Below are 20,653 nucleotides of genomic sequence, written 5' to 3'. Positions count from 1 at the left end.
CAAAAGTATGCAATGAGTTAAAAAAATCTCAATTTTTCAAATATTCTCGACTATCCCGCCATTTTACTCATTAATATAAAATCCCGACATTTTTCTGCTGCTCCCAAATGATGAACAATCCTGGAATAAAGGACTATAGATTGTAAAGTTTCTGAGAGAAAGTTCCGTAATGATGAAATAATGTATTTTAGGATTTAATAGGTTTCTATATCTATGGGGAAAATAATTCATCAATAATTTTCCCGGTTTTGATTTGGAATTCCCGGTTTTCCCGGTTCGCTGGCCACCCTGTATTTTCCAATATTCCCTTTTCCCTATTTTAAATTTTCCTTTTGTCCTGGAGTTCAATTTTCTTTTCACCCCTATTTTTCAATTTTCTTTCTATTTCCTTATTTTTTAATTTTCCTTTTCAATTTTTTTTCTTATCTTTGATAATTTTCCTTTTTCTCTTATTTTGTATTTTTTTAATTTTTCTCTTATTAATTATCTTATTTTTATTATCCTTTTTAAATTATTTAAATTCTTCCTTTTTTTTTTTGTTTTTTTTCCTTTTTTTTTGTTTTTTTTTCCTTTTTTTTGTTTTTTTTCCTTTTTTTTGTTTTTTTTTTCCTTTTTTTGTTTTTTTTCCTTTTTTTTTGTTTTTTTTTCCTTTTTTTTGTTTTTTTTTCCTTTTTTTTGTTTTTTTCCTTTTTTTTTGTTTTATTTTCCTTTTTTTATTTTTTCCTTTTTTTTCCTTCATAGAAAGTTTTTCCATCAAATGAATAGTTTTTAAAATACACACGTTTGTAGCTGCCCGGATTCGAATTGATCATAGCCTTATTTTCATATTCCGCAATGTGTTTCGGGTTCTCTCCAAAAATTGATTATCTAGAGACCTAAGTAAACAATTGCAAATATACAAAACGAGTTTCGCTCCTCAAAGCAAAGTATGAGCCGTTTCAAATAAAGAAATTCCAAATAAAATAGTAGACCTGAATCTAAAAAAAAAACTTCGCTTCAAGTTTTAAAAGTATGTTTTAGGAAGGTAGAAAAAATAACACAAGTCAACAAAATTCAAATTTTTCAGAGGTGCAAAGACTTAAGAACTGATTTAAACTAATTTGTGGAAGCTGATTTCGAATATGCAGTTAATTTTTTTTTCTAGCAGCTCTTGTTTTTGAAATAACTTTCGATAATGGGAAAAATCATTAAATCAATTAGGGCACTTTTTAGGGAAACCCTGTAGAACATTACAAAGATTTGGAAACAAAGGGTTTAAATCCAATGATCAACTTTCCCAAGATCGCGAGTAATTTTGACCCAAATTGAATTCTGGATATTTCTTAAACCATAAGTCCAATCGTTTTGCAGTCTTCAACAAAGTTTTTGAGTAAATTCAAATTTTTAAAATAAAATACTCGAAGATTTTTTTGAGCGGTTTTAGAAATAGAAAGTTTCTAAAAATTATAGAATTAAATATTTTTAAAGCTATATATCTCTGAATCTGCCTAATGGCAAGGCAAAATCTGAATCCTTGATTGAATGGAGGATAATAAAGGTATATATTCACAATCAGTATTTTTTTCATGTAGGTTGTTCTTCAGTTATGAATGATCGATTTTACTCAAACTCGATCAATTTCAAAATTTCCACATGCCATTTCACCAAAACAAGAGCTAATAGACTAAGGTTGCCAGATTGACCGGTTTTATCCGGGTTTGCCCGGATATTTAATACAAAATTTGGGAAAGGTCCGGCCCGGCCCGGTTGCCCGGGTTTCATTGAAAATTGCCTGGATTTTACCGAATTTATTCACTTTTGAACGAATTTTATAAAAATAATCATGAAAGTTTTTTTTGGAAGCTTTAAATACAATTTAAAATCTATCGAATTCATTCAAAATATTGATGAAATTTCTTTTTCGAAATTTTTTTCGCATGATTTTTTTTTTTTAGTAAATTTTGGGTTTTGACTAAATTTGCCCGGATATTGCCCGGACTTTTGGTCGTCAATTTTGAAATCAGAAGCCCGGATTTTACCTGGTTTTTATATAAAATTGCTCGGATTGTCTGGCCCGGAAACGTGATGAAAAAATTCTGGCAACCTTTCGAACGATTCGAACTCAGGACGCCAAAATCTTCCAATGACAATTATAAAATCATAGACAACAAAAATGCTGTTCCCTAGTGTAATCGATACGCTGGTTTTGGGAATATGTTTTAATTATTATCAGCAACTAGTTTATTAGGCCTTTTTCTTTTATTCATTTCACTAGGTTAATCGCTTCCTTAGAATATTTATGTTGTTACAAAACGTAATTACTGTAATGCGCATTTTAATGAAGTATCGAGAAAGGTGTTATTTCTTTTTTAGGGTTTAATCTTTGATTCACTTCCATTTACCCAAATCCTTTGCATATGTTTGGTTCCACACTTCCGACAAGCCTTAGAGAAGGTTTTTTTTATGAATCTATTAAATTTTAACAATGAAGCTTTAACCCGCAATGAAGGAAACCGCTTCGCGGTCAATTAAACCCATAATAAACCTACATTTTGAGTTGTGTTTATTGGGCGCCACTTCAGTCCTCATTCGCACTTCTAGATAAACATCAGGTTCTCTTTTTTGCAAGTTTATTGTTTCAAAACAAATCAAGAAGCACCCACGAACCGGTTTCCGACCGTTCGTTCTTGATTGGGTGCCTTCCCCAGAATAAGTCAGTTAAGTTAGTCAAGCAAACCTCCACGCGTTTCATCCTCAACGCCACACCATCATCATCATCATCATGAGACATCGCACAATAGGAAAATTTGACCCCGAAATCCTAAAAAATTCGAAGCCGCAGCTTTATGGACCTGAAAAATGCTTATCTTAAGTGAAATTTACTCAGAAATTCAAATTTACCATTTGGATTTCACCGGAGACATCTCAGTGAGATGTTATTTGACCATAATAAACCAGAAATAAGCTATTTTCCTTATATTACTTGTTTCCATAAGATTTCAAGTGATTGATTTTTTTGTAACGAGCTGAAAGGTTGAAATACTTATTATTATTTATAACGGATTGCCTACAGATGAGGATATCTGAATGGGCGAATTGTTTCGCCCCCTTTTACCTTTATGAAAATGATATCATTAAAAAAATGATTGCTTCATATCTCACTTAAGCATGAATCAATTTTAACAAAATGAACATCAAATTAAAGCTTACGAATGCATTAAACAAGGCTTAAATTTTTGGATCGTTTGAAAAATGAATGCAAAAGTTATTCACTTTTGTATTAAAATTTAGCGTTTCAAAAAATTAATTGATAAAATAGCCGTTTTTACGAGAAAGGTCTCTTTTTAAAGATATAACTTCTCTAACACTTCATTTGTCTTCATGAATCTTTCACAGCACATCCAGAATGTTTCCCTAAAACAGTTTTACTGCATTTTTTTCTCAAATTCATTTTCACGAAGTTATGCTTGCTTTTGCTTGGTAAAAAACGTCAAATAACACATCACTCAGATGTTTCCGGCAAATTTGAACTCCTGAGAAAATTTCATATAAGATAAGTATAATTTCAGGTCATTAAATCTGCGGCTTCGTATTTTTATTTGCGAATTAAGGTTCAAACTCTCCCATTGTGCATCGTTAGGGATCAGAGGACCGTTGCTAGATTTTGAGCAACACAAATCGAGCGGGGGTTTCGTTGAGAACGTTTGGCGCAGTCATTCTTTGGACAACTTCCACGATCGCCGGTTCAGTTTCGGGGTTAATTGATCGAGATCTCGGAGCGCTTCTTTTAGTATTTATCAAACGCGTCAGCGCAATTCCATGAACGCGGTTGGGGTATATTTGATTAATTGATTGATAGATTCATTTCAATAAAACTTTATCGATCAGAAAAGTGTAAAGATTTTTTTTTTGCAAAAGTTAGTCTAGCAGCGATCGGTCGCAGAAGATGCGTCGCGTTTGCGTATCTCCCGTGTGGATTCTCACGCTTATCGCATTGTTCTTACCAATCGGCGTGAACTCCCAAGGCGAATTAGGTGAGTTAATTGACTCGTAAGTTAGGGATTTACGCGATGAGTAAGCTCAACTTCTTTGTTGCTGTTTATTTTTTCGTTCATTTTAGTTGGAGAACAGTGTGTGGTGCTACGCACCGATGCTCCCGGAATCTGTCGACTGATATCGGAATGTCCGTCCGTTATTGATGACATTCGAAATAAACGGCCGGCACCCACCAAATGTGGATTCGTGAACAAAGTTCAAGTAGTTTGTTGCCCGGATGGAGTTGCCCCAAGAACTACAACCACTCCATCACCGGCCGTGGTCGCTAGCCGACACCCGAAAATTGCAGAAAGTAATCATTCACTTATAAAATAAATAACAACTTTAATCGTATCAGTAACTCCTCGATTTTTTCAGAATGTTCCGAATTCGGAGAAGCAGTTTACACCAAAGAATATGTCACCTCCCTTGGAGCGGAACAGCCGAAGTTGCTTAGACTGGACAAGTGTGGCCACAAGGCGGTGGAACTGATTGTGGATGGAGAGGTTGCCAAGGCCCGGGAGTTCCCACACATGGGACTGATCGGGTACGGAGTGGCACCGGATGTACACTTCCAGTGTGGTGGATCACTTGTTTCGGAACGGTTTGTCCTTACTGCCGGACATTGTGTGAACTCCGTAGAACAGTAAGTAATATGAAGACTAGGATAGCAATGGATGTATGGGAAAAATTTCTTCATCGAATTTGAAAAACATTTTAATGATTGACCCAAAATCTTCAACCGGGCAAAATTTTAGCTAGATCTCACTCGATTGATTCCGATTTTTACCCTCAAAAATTTTCCAAAGGAGAAATGAAGAATATCTGGAAAACCGAAAAAACTGGTGTTATTTAAAAAAACTGTTTGGGACTATTTGAAACTTTCAAAAATCGTCGGATTTTTATGCACAGTAAGCGGGAATACAATAGGGGTTAGAATCGAAACTTTGAGCGCATTATGGGACGCCATAGTCTAGGACAGATGAGCGAAAACGGAGAGCTGCTTGTAGAGTTTTGTGGCAACAACAACATGGTGATCGGTGGATTGCTCTTCCCCCATCTACCAGCACATAAGTTAACATGGGTATCTCGAGATGGCCGAACAGAAAATCAAATTGACCACATCTGCATCAGCCGATAATGGAGAAGTAGCCTTCTTGATATCCGCAACAAACGAAGCACAGATATTGCATCTGACCATCACTTCGTCCTTGGTGAGATACGACTGAGAGTCGCGTGTGTCCAGCGGCGAGAGGAGAAAGTCGGATGTCGCTACGACTTCTGCCGGTTGGAGAATCCAGAGGTAAAAAGGGTATACGTTGAACAGCTAGAATCCTGAGCCTCGGAGCTGCCGACAGACGGAACAGTCGAAGAATAGTGGTGTGCCTGCCTTTATCACGACGAGCCATGGTACTCTCGGTAAAGTTTGTGGAAGAAGAAGTGAATGGATGTCGGATGAACCCTGGAGGATGATCGATGATCGGAGAAATGCGAAAGTCGGAATTGAGCAGGCATGTACTGGGTCAGCCAAAGCAGCCGCCCGCTTACGATATGCAGAGCTGGTAAAGGCAGTTGAACGAGCTTGTAGACGAGACAAGAGAGCCTGGACAAACTCCCTAGCCGAAGAGGGAGAAAGATCCGCCGCTAATGCAAGAATGCCGCTGAAAGACCGAGCAGGTCAGCTGCTTACAGATCGAACAGATCAGCTCAAGCGTTGGACTGAGCATTTTGAACAACTTTTCCGAGTCACAAATAGCGATGGGCAACAGAACCCGCAGCTCGAAGCGCCAACAGTAAGCCGCATAAATGGCGTCATCTCGGAAGTGCCCTCGCTGGCTGAAATAGAATCGGCAATCAAAAACATGAAATCCAACAAAGCATCTGGGATCGATTGCATCCCTGCTGAAATGCTGAAAGCCGGCCCTGCCCTGTCAGCACAAATGTTGCACCGCCTTTTCGCTGACATCTGGGATACTGCAACATTCCCGGCCGACTGGATGTAGGGTATCCTCGTAAAGGTCCCGAAGAAAGGAGACCTGACAGAGTGCGGTAACTGTCGAGGCATAACGTTGATCTGTACAACCCTCAAAGTACTCTGCAAAGTGATCCTGTTCAGGATCCAGGAGAAAATCGCTACACTCCGACGGCAACAAGCTGGATTCCGATCCGGACGATCATGTGTGGACCACATCACAACGCTACGAATCATACTGCTGGTGTTAGTTGATTTCGAAAAAGCATTCGACCGACTTAACTATGAAAACATCTAGGCGGCTCTAAGGCGATGAGGAGTATCAGAGAAACTAGTCCATCTCATCGAAGCACAATACGAGGCATTTTCGTGCAAGGTCTTGCACGACGGTGTCTTGTCCGAACCAATTCCGGTAACTGCTGGAGTGAGACAAGGATGTATCTTATCACCGCTACTTTTTCTAATCGTAATGGATGAGATTCTGACTGGATCGATCGACTGTGCACCGAACCGAGGATTGCCGTGGAATCCTTCAACAATGGAGCATTGGAGCAACTGAACGACCTTGACCTGGCTGACGATATTGTTTTGCTCGCCCAAACACAACCGGATATGCAGAGCAAACTCGACGACTTCACCGAAAGTTCTTAGGCAGCAGGTCTCAAAGTCAATGTCGGAAAGACCAAGTCGATGGAGATGAACACAGGAAATTCCTCCAGATTTATGGTAGCTGGGCAACAAGTTGAGAAAGTGAAGTGCTTCCAGTATCATGGTAGCCAGATAACGCCTGATGGTCGTACCAGGAAAGACATCGAAACCCGGATCAGAAAGTCCCGATTTGCGTTTGCGAGTCTCCGAAACATCTGGCGGTCACGCCAGATCTCTCTACGAACAAAAATCCGAATCTTCAACTCAAACGTCAAATCCGTATTGCTGTACGGGTGCGAAACTTGGTGCACGTATGCGGTAACGACGCGAAAACTGCAAGTATTTGTAAACCGCTGCCTGCGGAATATCATCCGCACTTGGTGGCCTGGCAATTGGATCTCAAACGTGGAACTTCATCGCCGGTGCCATCAAAGGGCGCTAGAAATCGAGATTCGGGAACGTAAGTGGAGATGAATTGGGCACACGCTGCGAGAAGATGAAAACGAGATTTGCAGAGAGGCGCTAGATTGGAATCCAGAACGACACCGAAGAAGAGGCAGACCCAGAAACTCGTGGCGGCGAAACCTAGCCGCTGAAATCCGAACTGTCGACGAGAATCTTGACTGGGACCAGGTGAAGACGCTGGCTCCGGATCGTCAACAGTGGAAGTCTTTTACCACGGCCCTATGCATCGGAAGATCGGCGCGGGATGCTAAGTAAGCTAAGTAAGTGAGTAAAATCTGGGCACTCCGAGCAAAAATCTGGGCAAAATCTGTGTCTGACCGAAATATCTGGACGATATCTGGACGAAAGGTCAAAAGTCTATGTTTTACAGACAAATCTGGGCACCTGGCAACCCAGCCAGCGGTACAACAGTTGTGCGATACTCTACCGGAATTACCAAAGGGAAAGTATGCGGGGACCAATACTGAACGTTGACAGTTATCTATATACATACCAAATGATGTAAATGTAAATGATTTTTTCCTACCTGTGACACAATCAAGGCGGGTAAAGCTTCAGGTGTGTTCTTATACCAATGCACGGAATCGTCCATCTTGTGACAGGCAATCGTAATCGTAGGCATGGTAGACGAACAATTCGCTGTCAAAAAACGCTCCGTCTCCACCCCCCACCAATGAGAAACTTTTGGTACCCCTTGCCCACTTTTCCTCAATATGCACCCACCCTACTGACTCACCCTGGACACAATCATGCAAATCTGCAGTGTTGCGCTGCGACTTGTTGAAGCGAGGAGACGCAAGGGGCTGAAAGAGAAGGAAATTTCCGAACTGACATTTCAGTACCGCACTGACGTTTTGGTACCAAAATGCCATTGAAATCAAAGGGGAACTGACGTTCTGGTTCCAAAAAGTCGGTACGGTCCGTTTGTATGTGATTTGACAGTTGCTTCAGTCCTTTGAGGAGACGCTGCTAGTCTAGAGAAAATTTTGAGTGTGGCGAAAATCTTCGAGACGGTTTCGCAGCAGGAGAAATTATTTGTATCCGACGAAGCACCGAAACTCAAATGAGGTAAACAAGATTGGATTTAGTGGAAAAATGTCGAACAAGAACTGGGATATATTTTCGGAACGTGGATTCTATCGTTGTGGAAAAAGTGGTCATTTTGCCAGAGATCAAAGCTGTCCAGACGAGAGATATGCAAGAGATGTTCAGGTAAAAAAAAAGAAAAAACATTGAAGTTTCGTTTTGTTTAAGGAGGATTTAAGAATATTTAGTTTTTGTTCACTTGGGTAAAGATCATTTCGCCATCGAATGTCGAAGTGATTTTCTCAAAAACTGTTAGATATTTTCTAGATTTGTTGAAAGCATTTGAAAGATTATAGAAAAAAAAAGCATAAAATAGCGTCAAAAAGTCAAAATTGGAAAAAAAAATGGATATGCGTCACTTAGTCGTATCACGGCTGTATAGATATACAGACCTCATTCGTTTTTGGCAACATTTGATTTTGGCAACATCCGATTTTGGCACATGTGCCAAAATCGAACGGCTTTTAGAAACAACATTAGCTTTTAGTTTTTGTTATAGCAGGACCAATTTGATTTAAACAAACACCATAAATACGTTTTTATGTTCTGAAATGGTGATAAAATTCAACAATAAAAACGAAAGTTTTTTGAAAATTTTATAAAGTACTCAAAAATGACTAAAATATGAAAAATTCAAAAATTTAAAAAAAAACAAATTCAAACAAAAGACTGAAAATGACTAAAAACAAAAAACCTATGACGAATGACAAAAACAGCAAATATGACAAATAAAAACAAACGTTATAAGCAAAACAAGAAAAGTGCAAAATGCATCAGAAACATGATGAAAAAAATAAAAAATGACTACAAATGGTCGAAAGTTGACTAAAAATAACGTTTTTGATAATAATAGAAGTCATTTTGTAAAAATAACTGGAAAAAAAGTTAAGAGAAAAAACCGTTCGATTTTTGGCAACATTCGATTTTGGCAACACAAAATATACGGGCATGTTGCCAAAATCGAACGGGGTCTGTATATGGAAGTGAAGGTCATGAAGAAAATCTGAGTCCGACCTTGATGCCAACGTTCGGACAACAACATCCGAACGTTGGCATAAAAGATCCTTCCTATTATTACGGTTAATCACAGCTATTTCGGAACATCCGAAAAGTGCGAAGTGTATTGTAATTTAAGATACAAAAAAGTGTTTCGAATAAAATGAGTTGATTGAAAACTCAAATCATTTCTTTGTTTCCGGAAGTCTAATTTAAACAACATAAAATAAACTAAAACTCAATTTGGTTTTAAATGTTTTGATCTTTGGTCTACGATAAGCTTGTGCACAGACATATGTACATAGACTTTTTTCCAAATTACTCTGATTATTTATCTCAAACACCTGGCATCCCTGGACCCCCTTTTTCGTAAACACTTCAGCCAGCTGTCAAAACTTTTTTTCAATATGGCTGAACGTGCGATTTGGCATGTGAGACCACCATACTCTAGATTCATCATGGTCCACACTTACCCCAGCAGGTAGTGTTTTCAGACAACATTTTAGTTTTTTGTAAATAAACTCGTTTTACTTCATGTTTAACCGCCGTTTCTTTTCCTAACTGGTTGTTTCGAATGTAAGGATTGTTTCGATGTAGAGTTTTTCGCCAAGAGCCAGCTATTTCACGAGAAATTTGCAATTGAAAAAGATGCACATCAACTCGACATCGTATAGTTGAAAATAGAACATTCCCAAAAAGTCGCTGTAAACATCCGTTATTGTCGGAATTGTATCATTTTACAGTTATTGGATAGATTACAAGTAAATTAAACATTCTGCATTAAAAGTTTAAAAAAAGAGTGCACAGTATTGTTATAATAGCCCTCGCCCACACTTACCCCGGTGTACCTTATGTTAACTTTTTATGACTTAAACTCAGCTTAAAGTTCAGATATTTGGACACTTCCACCTTTGCTATCTGCGAACATTTCTGCATTGTTACTTTTTTATGTGAGATGAATAATGGAGGTTATTGAGACAACAATTCCAAATCATATTGTTCTATGACTCATTGTCACCCCACACGACGGTATAATGTTTGTCAGAATTGTACGTTTTTTTTTTAAATTTCTTTATTTAGAATTGTACATTCTAAACAAGTTTTACGCATACCATCATACCATATTTCAGTACCATCCATAGTATTCAGTACATTCTACGTATTTTTTAAAGATATTACAATGCCTATTCCTTTTTAGTGGTGCCGCCAGTGTGGTCCGTCTCGGAGAACTGGCCCTTGATTCCTCCAACGACGAAGCCTTCCCTGAAGACTTCAACGTTGCCGAGCTATTCCCCCATCCGGAGTACCGCATGGCTACCCAATACAATGACATTGCCCTACTCAAGTTGGACCGGAAGGTGATATTCTCCCCGTACATTCGACCTATCTGTCTGCCCCAATCAGAGGTGCTCAAGAATCGTAAGGCCATTGCCACCGGTTGGGGAACCATCGGGTACGGCGAAAGCACTAGCCCGGTGTTGCTGAAAGTTGTGCTAGATATGTTCAGTCATGAGGAATGCTCCCCACAGTTCGAACCGAATCGAAAGTTGAAAGATGGTATTCGCCCGGAGAGCCAGATATGTGCTGGCTCGAGAAATTCTTCTAAAGATACTTGTCAGGTGTGTTTTCTTAATGGTTTTTGATTCATTGAAACTAAATTAGTGACTTTTTTTATTTAAGGGTGATTCCGGAGGACCGTTGCAGATCTACAACGATGAGAATGTCTACTGCACCTACACCATTATAGGGGTGACCTCATTTGGGAAATACTGTGGCCTTGCTGGGACACCTGGTGTCTATACGAAAGTCTACTCATACATTTCGTGGATTGAAAATCTGATATTCTAACTACTTATTGAAATAAACTACTTACCTCAGCGTTGATAAATATCGTTTCTGAACAACTGGTAGATGATCTTGCTTAGTTTCAAACCGACAGTCTTCCTGGCAGGTCCACAGGGTATATTGAGCAATTTTTCCCTTTCTTCCTCACTTGTGAGCTTCTCATAGGCAACATAAAGGCGTCGGGGTGTTGGGTAGCGCTCAACAATAGCATTCACTTTGTCGATGGACAGTAGTTTGATCTGAAGCAATTGCTTCATGAAAATTTCTTTTACCGAACAGTCCCGCGTTTTAGATGACTGTCGATTGAATGTTTCAAAGGCTAACAGTGGCATTGTTTTCTGCTTTAAATTGAAATCTTTGGCGGTGGCATTGATGGAGTCCATCGGTAAGTCTGTGATGTTCCAAAAGGATTTGTCCTGTTAAAAAAACTATTTTAAGTTAAAGTTACTACGAAATTCCGGAACTTTGCACAAACCTTAATATTTTTGTTCAACAATTTGCTCATGGTCGACAAATAAAGAACCGTATGGTGATGATTTTCGGTGTATTTTATGGCAAAATCCTGAACCAGCGTGTTCAGAACGGCCTGGCTCAGAGTGCTAGCCGGAACGCCAACCTGCCTGTTATTCCCCAGATGCTCTATCAAATAAATTACATTGGCAAGGCCGCATTGCTTAAGACGAAACTTCTGCTCGTGAAACCTTCCGTCTTTAATACTACTAGCCAAATCGTCCATCCGTTTTCGTTCGACTACATAGGGTAAGATAAATTCCCGCCCATTGTCGTCCCGCACAATCCACAGGAAATCGCCAACGCTGAGCCTTCGCACTTCGTAGGCTATCCGGTACTGATCTAGCTCCTTGAGCGTTCGATCTAGACTGGATTTGGATTTTCCTATTGCTTCCTGTGTGTCCACCAACAAGATAACTTTGGGGTTGGCTATGGTAAAACATCTGCTGGTATTTTCCATCAATGTGGCCGAATCTAACTGATCGAAGACGGAATCATCAGGCATTTCGAAATCGGCGTTATTATTTTCCGGTACGATAAATTCTGAAAAAAAAACTCAAAGTAGTAAAAAAATTTAAGTACCTATTTAAAATCTTCATACCTTCCACAACTTCCGTTTCCGGAACCAGCTTGCGCCTAACCTCACACCCTTCCTCGTTCAAAGCCCGCTCAATGTCCTCGTCCCAATCCAACCGTACTGAGCCACCATTCTCCCGGTAGGCTCGCAACCGTTTTTCCAACGTTTCACAGATGGTCTTGCCGAAGTCGGCCAGCATGAAACAATCCCGTCCGGAAGCAATCGGAAGTGGATAGCGGCGGAGCGAGGCTAGCGCTTTCTGAAGCGGTAGTCGACTCATCGATTCTCGGCTCTCCGCCTTGGCCAACATTTCCTGCAACCAACGCTCGAACAGCGGATTGGCGCATTTGTACCGGATACTGATGCGATGTTGCTGAGGATGTTCTTTAGCCGGCGATTTTCCGCTCGACGGATTACGATTGATTTGAATTTTGTAAGTCTTCTGCTTCGGCATTTTAAATCAGCACTAAAACACTACTTACAACTATTTTTTATGTTGCATAATAACTTATTTTCATGGAATTAAATGGAATTATTAAATTACCGGGAGCTATTTCGAATTTTCGAACGTAAAACGACTTCGCACAAATTTTGAATTGTCGGCAGGGATGCCAGCTGATATCAATATTCTAAATGGCACGCATGCAATAAAGTCTGTCATGTCTGTGCTACTCTTCACAAACAATAATGAACAGATGGGATGCTCGATTACAGTTGATTTGAGTTGATGGTTGTTTGATGATTAAAGTTTTCGATTCCAACAATTACATGATTATCAATAAAACAAATACAAATACAATATAACTTTAGAATTGTGAGCTTTATGCTGATGAAATCTGTGTAGCAACGAATTCTTGTGAAGACTGCAAGTGTGGCCCCCGTATACGTACACTTTTTTATATCAATTAAATTTTATACAATTTGTAATCGTATAAAATAAAGAAGAGTTCGTTCAACACACAGTCTGTGTCATCATTGCCAGATTAAATTGTAAAAATTCCAGAAACGACCATAATCACCCCTCAGTTATTCAAGAATAGTCAACTTGACAAAAATCCATAGTCCTTATTTATATTTTTTTTTTTCGCAAAAAGGAAAGAAAAATAACATTTTTAAGATCAATTCAACTTTAAAAAAAGTCATTAAATTATTCTGAAAACAAGTGAAACAGTTCATGGCCGCTTTCTTTTTCGTGCACTGCATTACAAAAGGACAAAATAATAACAAAATTTGATTTGAAGATTTGAAAATTTTCTCCTTTGTCTGACTCAATTTATCAAACCAACTGGAAGCACTGTTCGCATCCGAAAACATAATACTCATTTTGAATTCAAAACCACCGGAAACCCAATTTCTTGCGTTGATTTCATGCACCGTGTGCTGTCGTCATCGCAACAAACTGTCAAACGTGTCTCTCGCTCGCGAAAGGATCCGAAAACAGTGACACGCAGTCAGAAAAAGCAAAACCTTTCCGCGGTGCATCAGATTTTCTTTGCTTTTTCCGTGCGGATTCCTATAACAATAGATTATTAGATTGGTGGCGATTGTTTGGGGTTTCGCTGCACCTGGCTTGCGGCATCTGGATACGACACCGTTGGGAACCTGAAACGGCGATCTTAGCCGCCGGCCACACCATCGATACATTCCCCTATCGGCTGTGAGCGGAACCGTGATTATTGGAAGAAGCTAGTGCAGTAGTTAAGTTGAGGTAGGTACCCATCCAGCGAGAATGGCCGACGTGGTCGAGGATATCGTGCAGCAGGTGCAGGAGAATCTCACGGAAAGTGCCAACGCGGCAGCCACCAATGGCACGGCGAAGATACCCTCGACGCCGGAAGGAATGGCCCTTGCCTACGGAACACTGGTGGTGATGGCCATGCTGCCCATCTTTTTCGGATCGATGCGGTCGGTCAAACACCACAAAGAGCAGACGGTGAGTTTGTTTTTATTTTCGGAAAGGGGTATGGAATGAAATTGGGGTTCGGATCATAAGACTCTTCGCAATATGGAAGCAAGAAAGACCCCTATTTGTTTTTTAAAAAATACCTTTTGATAGGTAACTTATTTATCTTACGCCATTAAACTTTTTATTTGCTCGGCGTTCACTGAACCAAAAATCACACTTGAAGATTCCCTTAAAAGTAAGAATTCAGTGAATTTCTTCTTTACATTTGGCAAATGTACATTTCGCTTGCTCCTCAATATTCACTTACTCATCACTAGAGACTTAAGTGACTGGCACTTGAATTCTACTGAATGTCCACTTAGTTTGTCGTTCCCACCTCCTGACGTTCGCTTAACCTTCCAACGTTCGGGTTCAGAAGGACCAAAGGAAATTCGGAAAATTTAAACAATTTTCCCTTATGTTTGGATAACGTGCCGCTATTAAGACTACTCCCATTATGATACCTTGACTAAGACATTTTGAGGGATGTCTCCCTGGAAATATTTTAAATATTGTGTAAATCTTGTATTCTAGTTTGTAACTCTTAAATACAGATTCTTAAATAGGTTAAAAATGCTAAAAGTTGGTTTTAAATTAGATGAGCTACTGCTAAAAATTTTATGAACTTAAAACTTCTGTTTTTATTTCCAGACTGCCTTCGAGAAAACCGGCGAAAAGCCCGACACTATGACCTCGAAGGATGCGATGATGTTCCCGATTATGGCATCATGTGCGCTCTTTGGGCTGTACATGTTCTTCAAAATTTTCTCCAAAGACAACATCAATTTCCTGCTGACCGGTTACTTTTTCTTCCTCGGAGTGATGGCCCTGTCCCATCTGCTCAGTCCGGTCATCAGCTCTCTGATTCCGGCATCGATTCCCAAGATTCCGTACCATTTGTCGTTCATCCAGGGACCGACAGAGGGCGAAAGGGACGACAAGGAAACGTATCTGATTGACTACAAATTCACCACCCACGATATTTGTTGCTTCATCATTTCACTGATCATTGGAGTTTGGTATTTGCTACAGAAGCACTGGATCGCCAATAATCTTCTGGGTTTGGCCTTCGCCGTAAATGGTGTGGAGCTGTTGCATCTGAATAATATTGTCACTGGTTGCATCTTGCTGGGTGGATTGTTCTTTTATGACATTTTCTGGGTGTTTGGAACGAACGTGATGGTCACCGTGGCTAAATCCTTTGAAGCCCCTATCAAGCTGGTCTTCCCACAGGATCTGATCACAAACGGATTGAACGCTTCGAACTTTGCCGTGCTTGGATTGGGTGATATTGTTATTCCTGGGATTTTCATTGCTTTGCTGCTACGTTTCGATAACAGCTTGAAGAGGAAAAGCAACTTTTACTTCTACGCTACATTCACGGCGTACTTCTTCGGACTGTTGGCTACGATTTTCGTAATGCACGTTTTCAAACATGCCCAGCCAGCGCTTCTTTATCTAGTTCCGGCTTGTTTGGGAACCCCGCTGCTGTTGGCATTGCTCAAGGGAGATATCAAAAAACTATTTGCGTAAGTATTTTGTACTATTTTATTATAGAAGTACTTTTGAACACTTTTCATAATTGTAGCTATGAGGACCATCCAGAAGAAAAACCAGCTAAGGAAACGAAGAATAACAAATCGGAGAAATCTTCCGCTTCCGGCGACGAATCCAGCACCAAGACGAAAAAGGAAACCAAGAAAAAGGAGTCGAAAAAAGTAAAGTAAACGGGAGCGCACTGATTAACCGATGGATCAGAATGAACTAGCGTGCTGGTTCATGTTATTGGATATTTTGCGACATGTTACGAGTATCCATTTTGCGGATGTATAAGAGTACTTTAAAATCGTGGCTATCGTTAAGTTACATATTACAACCTAACAACTTTGCTACAATTTTCCTACCCCTAAGGTTATAGAAAATCAGCTTTTCCCAATGCGAAAACAAACCAACAAAAAAAACCTTACCTAGTAAATTGTTTAAGATTGATATTGCTGGAAAAAGTGTGTTAGCTTACTCAGCCGGAATCTAGAGGAAGATGATATTCATCGTACCAGATAGTCACAGTATTGAAAAAAAGGTAAACATCTATTTTATTCAATTTATCTTCCAAAACAAGAAAGCATCTATAACCGATGGCTGCCAACGTAGTAGCGTTAACAAAAGCTCTATTCTACAATCCTTCCAATTATCTAACACCCGCTCATCAAGCGAATTTGTACAATGATCTACTAAAATATTATAGAACGTAAAAAAGTGGACCGGGCAACCAACTAACAACTACTGGAAGAAAAGTGGCCCCAAATCATGACTGCACAATCGAAAGACTAACTAATAGGTACCAGCCTTGATTGATGGGTTCTGATCCGGCGCGAGCAGTGATTAATTTAATAATGGTAAAAGTTAAAAAAGACTCCCTTTCCAAGTTTGTTCAGTGCTGACTATTGTTTGCTTATGTTTTCGATAGTTTAAATTTTTCCCTCCGTTATTTAAATCCACATTAAAACGTGCACACACAAACAACCACACACAAATGCGCACGCACGATACAAAATACACCTGCCAATCAATCAATCGATTCCAGTAGAACATACCTATTTGAATGCGTTTCGGGAAACAAACAAACAAAATCAGAAAACGCGTAGAGAATCTGCAACTATTGTTCATTATTGGATATAATTTCCTACTATTTGATTTTTGTACTGCATAGTTTAAAGAAAAAAAATAAGGAAAAATACATTGCTACAAAATAGAGAAAAAAAAACTGGTTTAAAAATGGAAAAAATAATTAGTTTTGAACTTAGCACTGTATCATATTTTGCGAACCTTATTGAAGAATCCGATTTTTTTTTATCTTTTTACAGGTCAAATGAAATTTTACTTCTCAAAATAATGTTTAAAACAAAGCCAGACTCCAGTAAAATTAGATAGTTCAGCAAACAATATCAACAACCAACAATTATGAGGAATGGCTCAAATCTGGAAATCCAATTCGAACTTCAATTGGATACGTGGAAATGTAACGCCTAATTATTCAAGATTTAATGCGTATGAGTGCTAGAAAGTGTTTCTGAAAAATGTTCGTTTCTTACCATCCGCTTTTCAAACTTCAACAACAGCTTTTTGATATCACTGCTGAAAAGAATCTCGGAGAAAAAATTGTGAACAAACTGAGAAACATGTACGGAAGATATACCTAAAAGGAATTTCATATAGGGAATAAGTACGTCCGGGAGGAGAAAAACTCGGAAGTGAATTTGCATATTTCTTCAACATAACATATTAGCTAAAAAGATTGTTTTCAACTTATTTTGACAATGTGAAATGGAAGAAAACGGAACGTCAGGGCGGAAAATAGAAAAGTACAGTGAAGTTGTGAAGTTTGTGGGTGGTGTCAGTGAAAGAACTTTTATTCATTAAGAATGCGAGCGAATGCTCGAAGCTGGAAAGTTAGTTCAGAAGAAAGTCGTGTCCATCTTTATTGGTATCGAGTGGCAGGCATGGATTTGGAAGCAAAATAGAGATCAACTGACTCCTTAAAAGTCGTAACGAACCATCTTTTGAAGACGCTTTTGGAGTTGAATCCGGTGAGTACATTATTATTAGAATTTATTTAATTTTATTGAATTTATGAAATGTTCCGTTAAAAATCACATTTTTTGTTAATGATGTTAGGTTCAATTTACACTCCAAAAGTATATAAATTTATGACATGTTACATTAAATCAAAAATAATTAATAATATAATATCTACGATTTTTGATCAAATGCTTCATAAGTCAAAGACCCTAACATCTACATCTATGGAACGATTTTAATATCACCGAAAAGCGTAACAGTATATTTCGATAGAATCTCTGTTTAAGGCACCGTGGTCGAAAACTAGTCGTATTGATAGCTTTTTCAGCTAACGTAATACTTATCTGATTATTATACATTACTTGGGCCATTGGCTAAAACCGATGATGTTTTGAGCTTAAAATTTGGGACTTTACTTCCCTAGTGGTTTTTAACGAATTCCTCGAAGCTTAAAAGCTTCAATTTAAAATTAAAAAATGAATAAAAGCACTAGACAAGACATTAAATAAAGCTAAACAATTGTTGGATTTCGGATTTATGCATTGCAATCAGGCTTCTTTAAAACCGAGACGTTGATTCAATAACTTTCTAAATTTATTGACTACAATCGCGCTATAATCATATATCAATTTTTGTTCTGATGATTCTATCAGCCATTACTGAGAATTGAGTGGTTTAGTTACAATTATCGATACTTTCCTTACGATTTCCGCCGACAAGCTTGAACACTGTCTGTTGAAGAACCGAATATTTGCGCGTTTACTCGTTTATCTATTTGCCGACAAAATTTACTCAAAAAAAAAAATAATAATAGGTGCACTAAACAACAAACTTATATCGTTTTATTCGAACGAAACAAAGCCTATAACTAATAATTTGCAAACCTAAACCGAAACCGATTTCACGAGCTACTCTATTCGGTTAGGGTTTTTTTTCTGAATGGCCACGCTTGTTTCCAATTAGCACATCGAATTAGAAGGTATGGTTGAGAAACGTGTGATGAATGATGACACTCGGTGAGCCGCGTTATCGGAGCTACTGCTGCACTGCCTAATTCCTTCAACTAATCAATATGATGGGGTAGTGATTGCGACAAAGATAAAAAAAAAAAACGTAAGGTGATAACGTGGGAGATGCAGGCTTACAGAATAAACACACTCCACTCGTTAACTGTAAATGCATTCTAAACAATAGTTCTAGTTAACCTAATCGGATCGAATTTAGGATAGGGGGCGACGGCACGAAGCGTTTAATTTTTCTTTTTCTCGCTTGCCGTGATGGCTTTGCCCGCCTTGATGGGGTTGTCCTTGCACTCCTTATACAGATTGTTGAGATCGAATGCCGCCTTGAAGTTGTCCGCAGAGAAGAAGAATTTCACCAGCTTGCCCTTGGCATCGGCGTAGGGGCGTCGTTCCACTTCCTTGCCATTGCGGAACAAAATCACCGTCGGCAGCTGACGGCTGAAGGAACTATCCGAGACGTGGTACTTTTTGCCAATGTTGGGAAACCGACCGATATCTACCTTGCCGAACTTCAAATTGGGCAGATTATACTCGCAAGACAATTCTGCGAAAATGGGAGCGAAATTGACACAAGCTGGATTCCAAACCGTATAGAAGGTGACCAGCCAATTGACACGCTTGTCCCGTTCCATCTCCTCGTCCAAACCATTTTCAGTCCGGAAGTAAACGGTATTCTCCGGACCGGAATAAGTTGGTTCCGGAAGAACCAGTGCAACCAGGATGAACAAAACTCCGTAAATCAATCCCAGCCTAATATCGCTGTAGAACCAAAGGCCCAGGTTCGCTATCTTGGTGTAGGTGAAACTCGACGTCAGATAGTTGATCATGGTGACGCTTCCGGTTTTCCTGGTTCGAATCATGACCACAATCAGCAGGAAGAACAGTATTTCCGTTTCCCTTCCATCCAGCTCGCATTGATCTTGCTGGTTGAACAAGTAAGTCCATAAATAGTTACAAATCATGGGTGCTCGTTTTGCCACCAAGTAGGAGATACTCATCAATATGTTGACCCAGTAATAGGGCTTTATAAGCAGGATCAAATCTTTTTTAAAAGACATCTTAAATGTTCCGCGATCGAAAATACACTTCGAAATCCAGCAAACTGTTACTCAACACCACTTAAGATGTGACCTTAATTTATAGCTTCCTTCGAGTTAAAACTGTGCCCACTGACGGCAGACGAATAGCAAAAAAAAAGACTAGAATATTATCGAACCAGAAGCACCTGTCTTCTAGACTGCGAGAACAAAACGTATCTCGCACGAAGCGACTTAAGAGTGGGTGGTGGTGGGAGGAATTTGTGCTCGCAGCTGTCATTCTAATCTGCCGAGAAAACTATCTGAAAACGATGTGTGAAAGTTACACCGTCGACTTGCATGCAAGTTGTACTGCCCCGATACTCGCTAAATTGTCTCATATTTTCTAACATTGAATTTATAATTGAATTGGGAGTTTTTTCAATGTAAAGTGGATTTTGAGTTTATTTTATATTTTTTTTATTAAAAATGTTATTGCAAGTTAATAACAAAAAATTTCTTAATAACACAATTTATAATAGTTACGCTTATTTTGAAATTAAAACGAAGAAGAACGCAAAGGAGACTGGGCAAAAATGTATACATTACCCATATGAGAAAGAACGAATTTATGAACAACGGATGTAAAGGAAATCATTGATGTTGATGTTGTTTAATCTCTGTATAAATTAAATAATTTAGAAATTTAATTAAAAAAAAATCTGAAAAATAAGTAGAGAACTCACAATTTATAACACAGCGTTATGAATTCATTAAGAAATTTCTGAACATTGAATCATAAAATAATTTCAATACGCCAAAGGGATTAGAAGATATGGGAATTTTAGAACGAAATTTACACACTTTCTTGAGAGGAGGAATACTTGGAACAAAATAGAATAGAAATAGATATGGGCATTCTTAGATCACATCTTTTTCGGGTTTTTTTTTTCGGCTTGGAGCAGAATACAGACGTTC

General features: G+C 38.9%; 4 protein-coding genes across 7 annotated transcripts in view; 2 read left to right on the top strand and 2 right to left on the bottom strand.

Moving 5' to 3' along the window:
* The window catches only part of LOC129745346 (crossover junction endonuclease MUS81), a 46,887-nt gene extending 34,238 nt beyond the window's left edge, over window positions 1-12,649 (bottom strand). For 3 of the 4 annotated variants that reach the window (XR_008737117.1, XR_008737116.1, XR_008737115.1), the window contains exons 1-3: window positions 12,138-12,648; window positions 11,502-12,079; window positions 11,055-11,442 (exon numbers count right to left, since the gene is read on the bottom strand). Coding sequence is in view for 1 of the 4 variants with exons in the window: in XM_055738363.1 (XP_055594338.1) it covers window positions 11,056-11,442; window positions 11,502-12,079; window positions 12,138-12,567 (1,395 nt within the window). In the remaining 3 variants the exon portion in view is untranslated. Of the gene's footprint in view, window positions 1-10,985; window positions 11,443-11,501; window positions 12,080-12,137 lie in introns of those variants that run through there. The other variant, XM_055738363.1, reaches the window with a different exon arrangement.
* Window positions 3,701-11,069, top strand: LOC129745347 (venom protease-like). Its single transcript, XM_055738367.1, has 5 exons — window positions 3,701-4,013; window positions 4,100-4,327; window positions 4,393-4,660; window positions 10,380-10,800; window positions 10,862-11,069. The coding sequence occupies exons 1-5, from the start codon at window positions 3,926-3,928 to the stop codon at window positions 11,027-11,029; spliced, it is 1,173 nt and encodes a 390-aa protein (XP_055594342.1). The 5' UTR covers window positions 3,701-3,925; the 3' UTR covers window positions 11,030-11,069.
* Window positions 12,650-13,518: 869 nt separating the features above from the next.
* On the top strand, window positions 13,519-16,861 carry LOC129745143 (minor histocompatibility antigen H13). The gene is made up of 3 exons (XM_055738051.1): window positions 13,519-14,046; window positions 14,710-15,587; window positions 15,647-16,861. Exons 1-3 carry the CDS (start codon window positions 13,843-13,845, stop codon window positions 15,783-15,785), a joined length of 1,221 nt encoding a protein of 406 aa, XP_055594026.1. The 5' UTR covers window positions 13,519-13,842; the 3' UTR covers window positions 15,786-16,861.
* Window positions 16,862-18,209: 1,348 nt separating this feature from the next.
* On the bottom strand, window positions 18,210-19,920 carry LOC129746200 (thioredoxin-related transmembrane protein 2 homolog). The gene has a single exon (XM_055739751.1). It carries the CDS (start codon window positions 19,715-19,717, stop codon window positions 18,887-18,889), a length of 831 nt encoding a protein of 276 aa, XP_055595726.1. The 5' UTR covers window positions 19,718-19,920; the 3' UTR covers window positions 18,210-18,886.
* Between the last annotated feature and the right edge of the window lie 733 nt (window positions 19,921-20,653).

This window comes from Uranotaenia lowii, chromosome 2, assembly GCF_029784155.1.
Source record: "Uranotaenia lowii strain MFRU-FL chromosome 2, ASM2978415v1, whole genome shotgun sequence".
Lineage (NCBI taxonomy): Eukaryota > Metazoa > Arthropoda > Insecta > Diptera > Culicidae > Uranotaenia > Uranotaenia lowii.
Note: the sequence above shows the minus strand (reverse complement) of the source record. Positions and strands in the feature narration are given on the sequence as shown.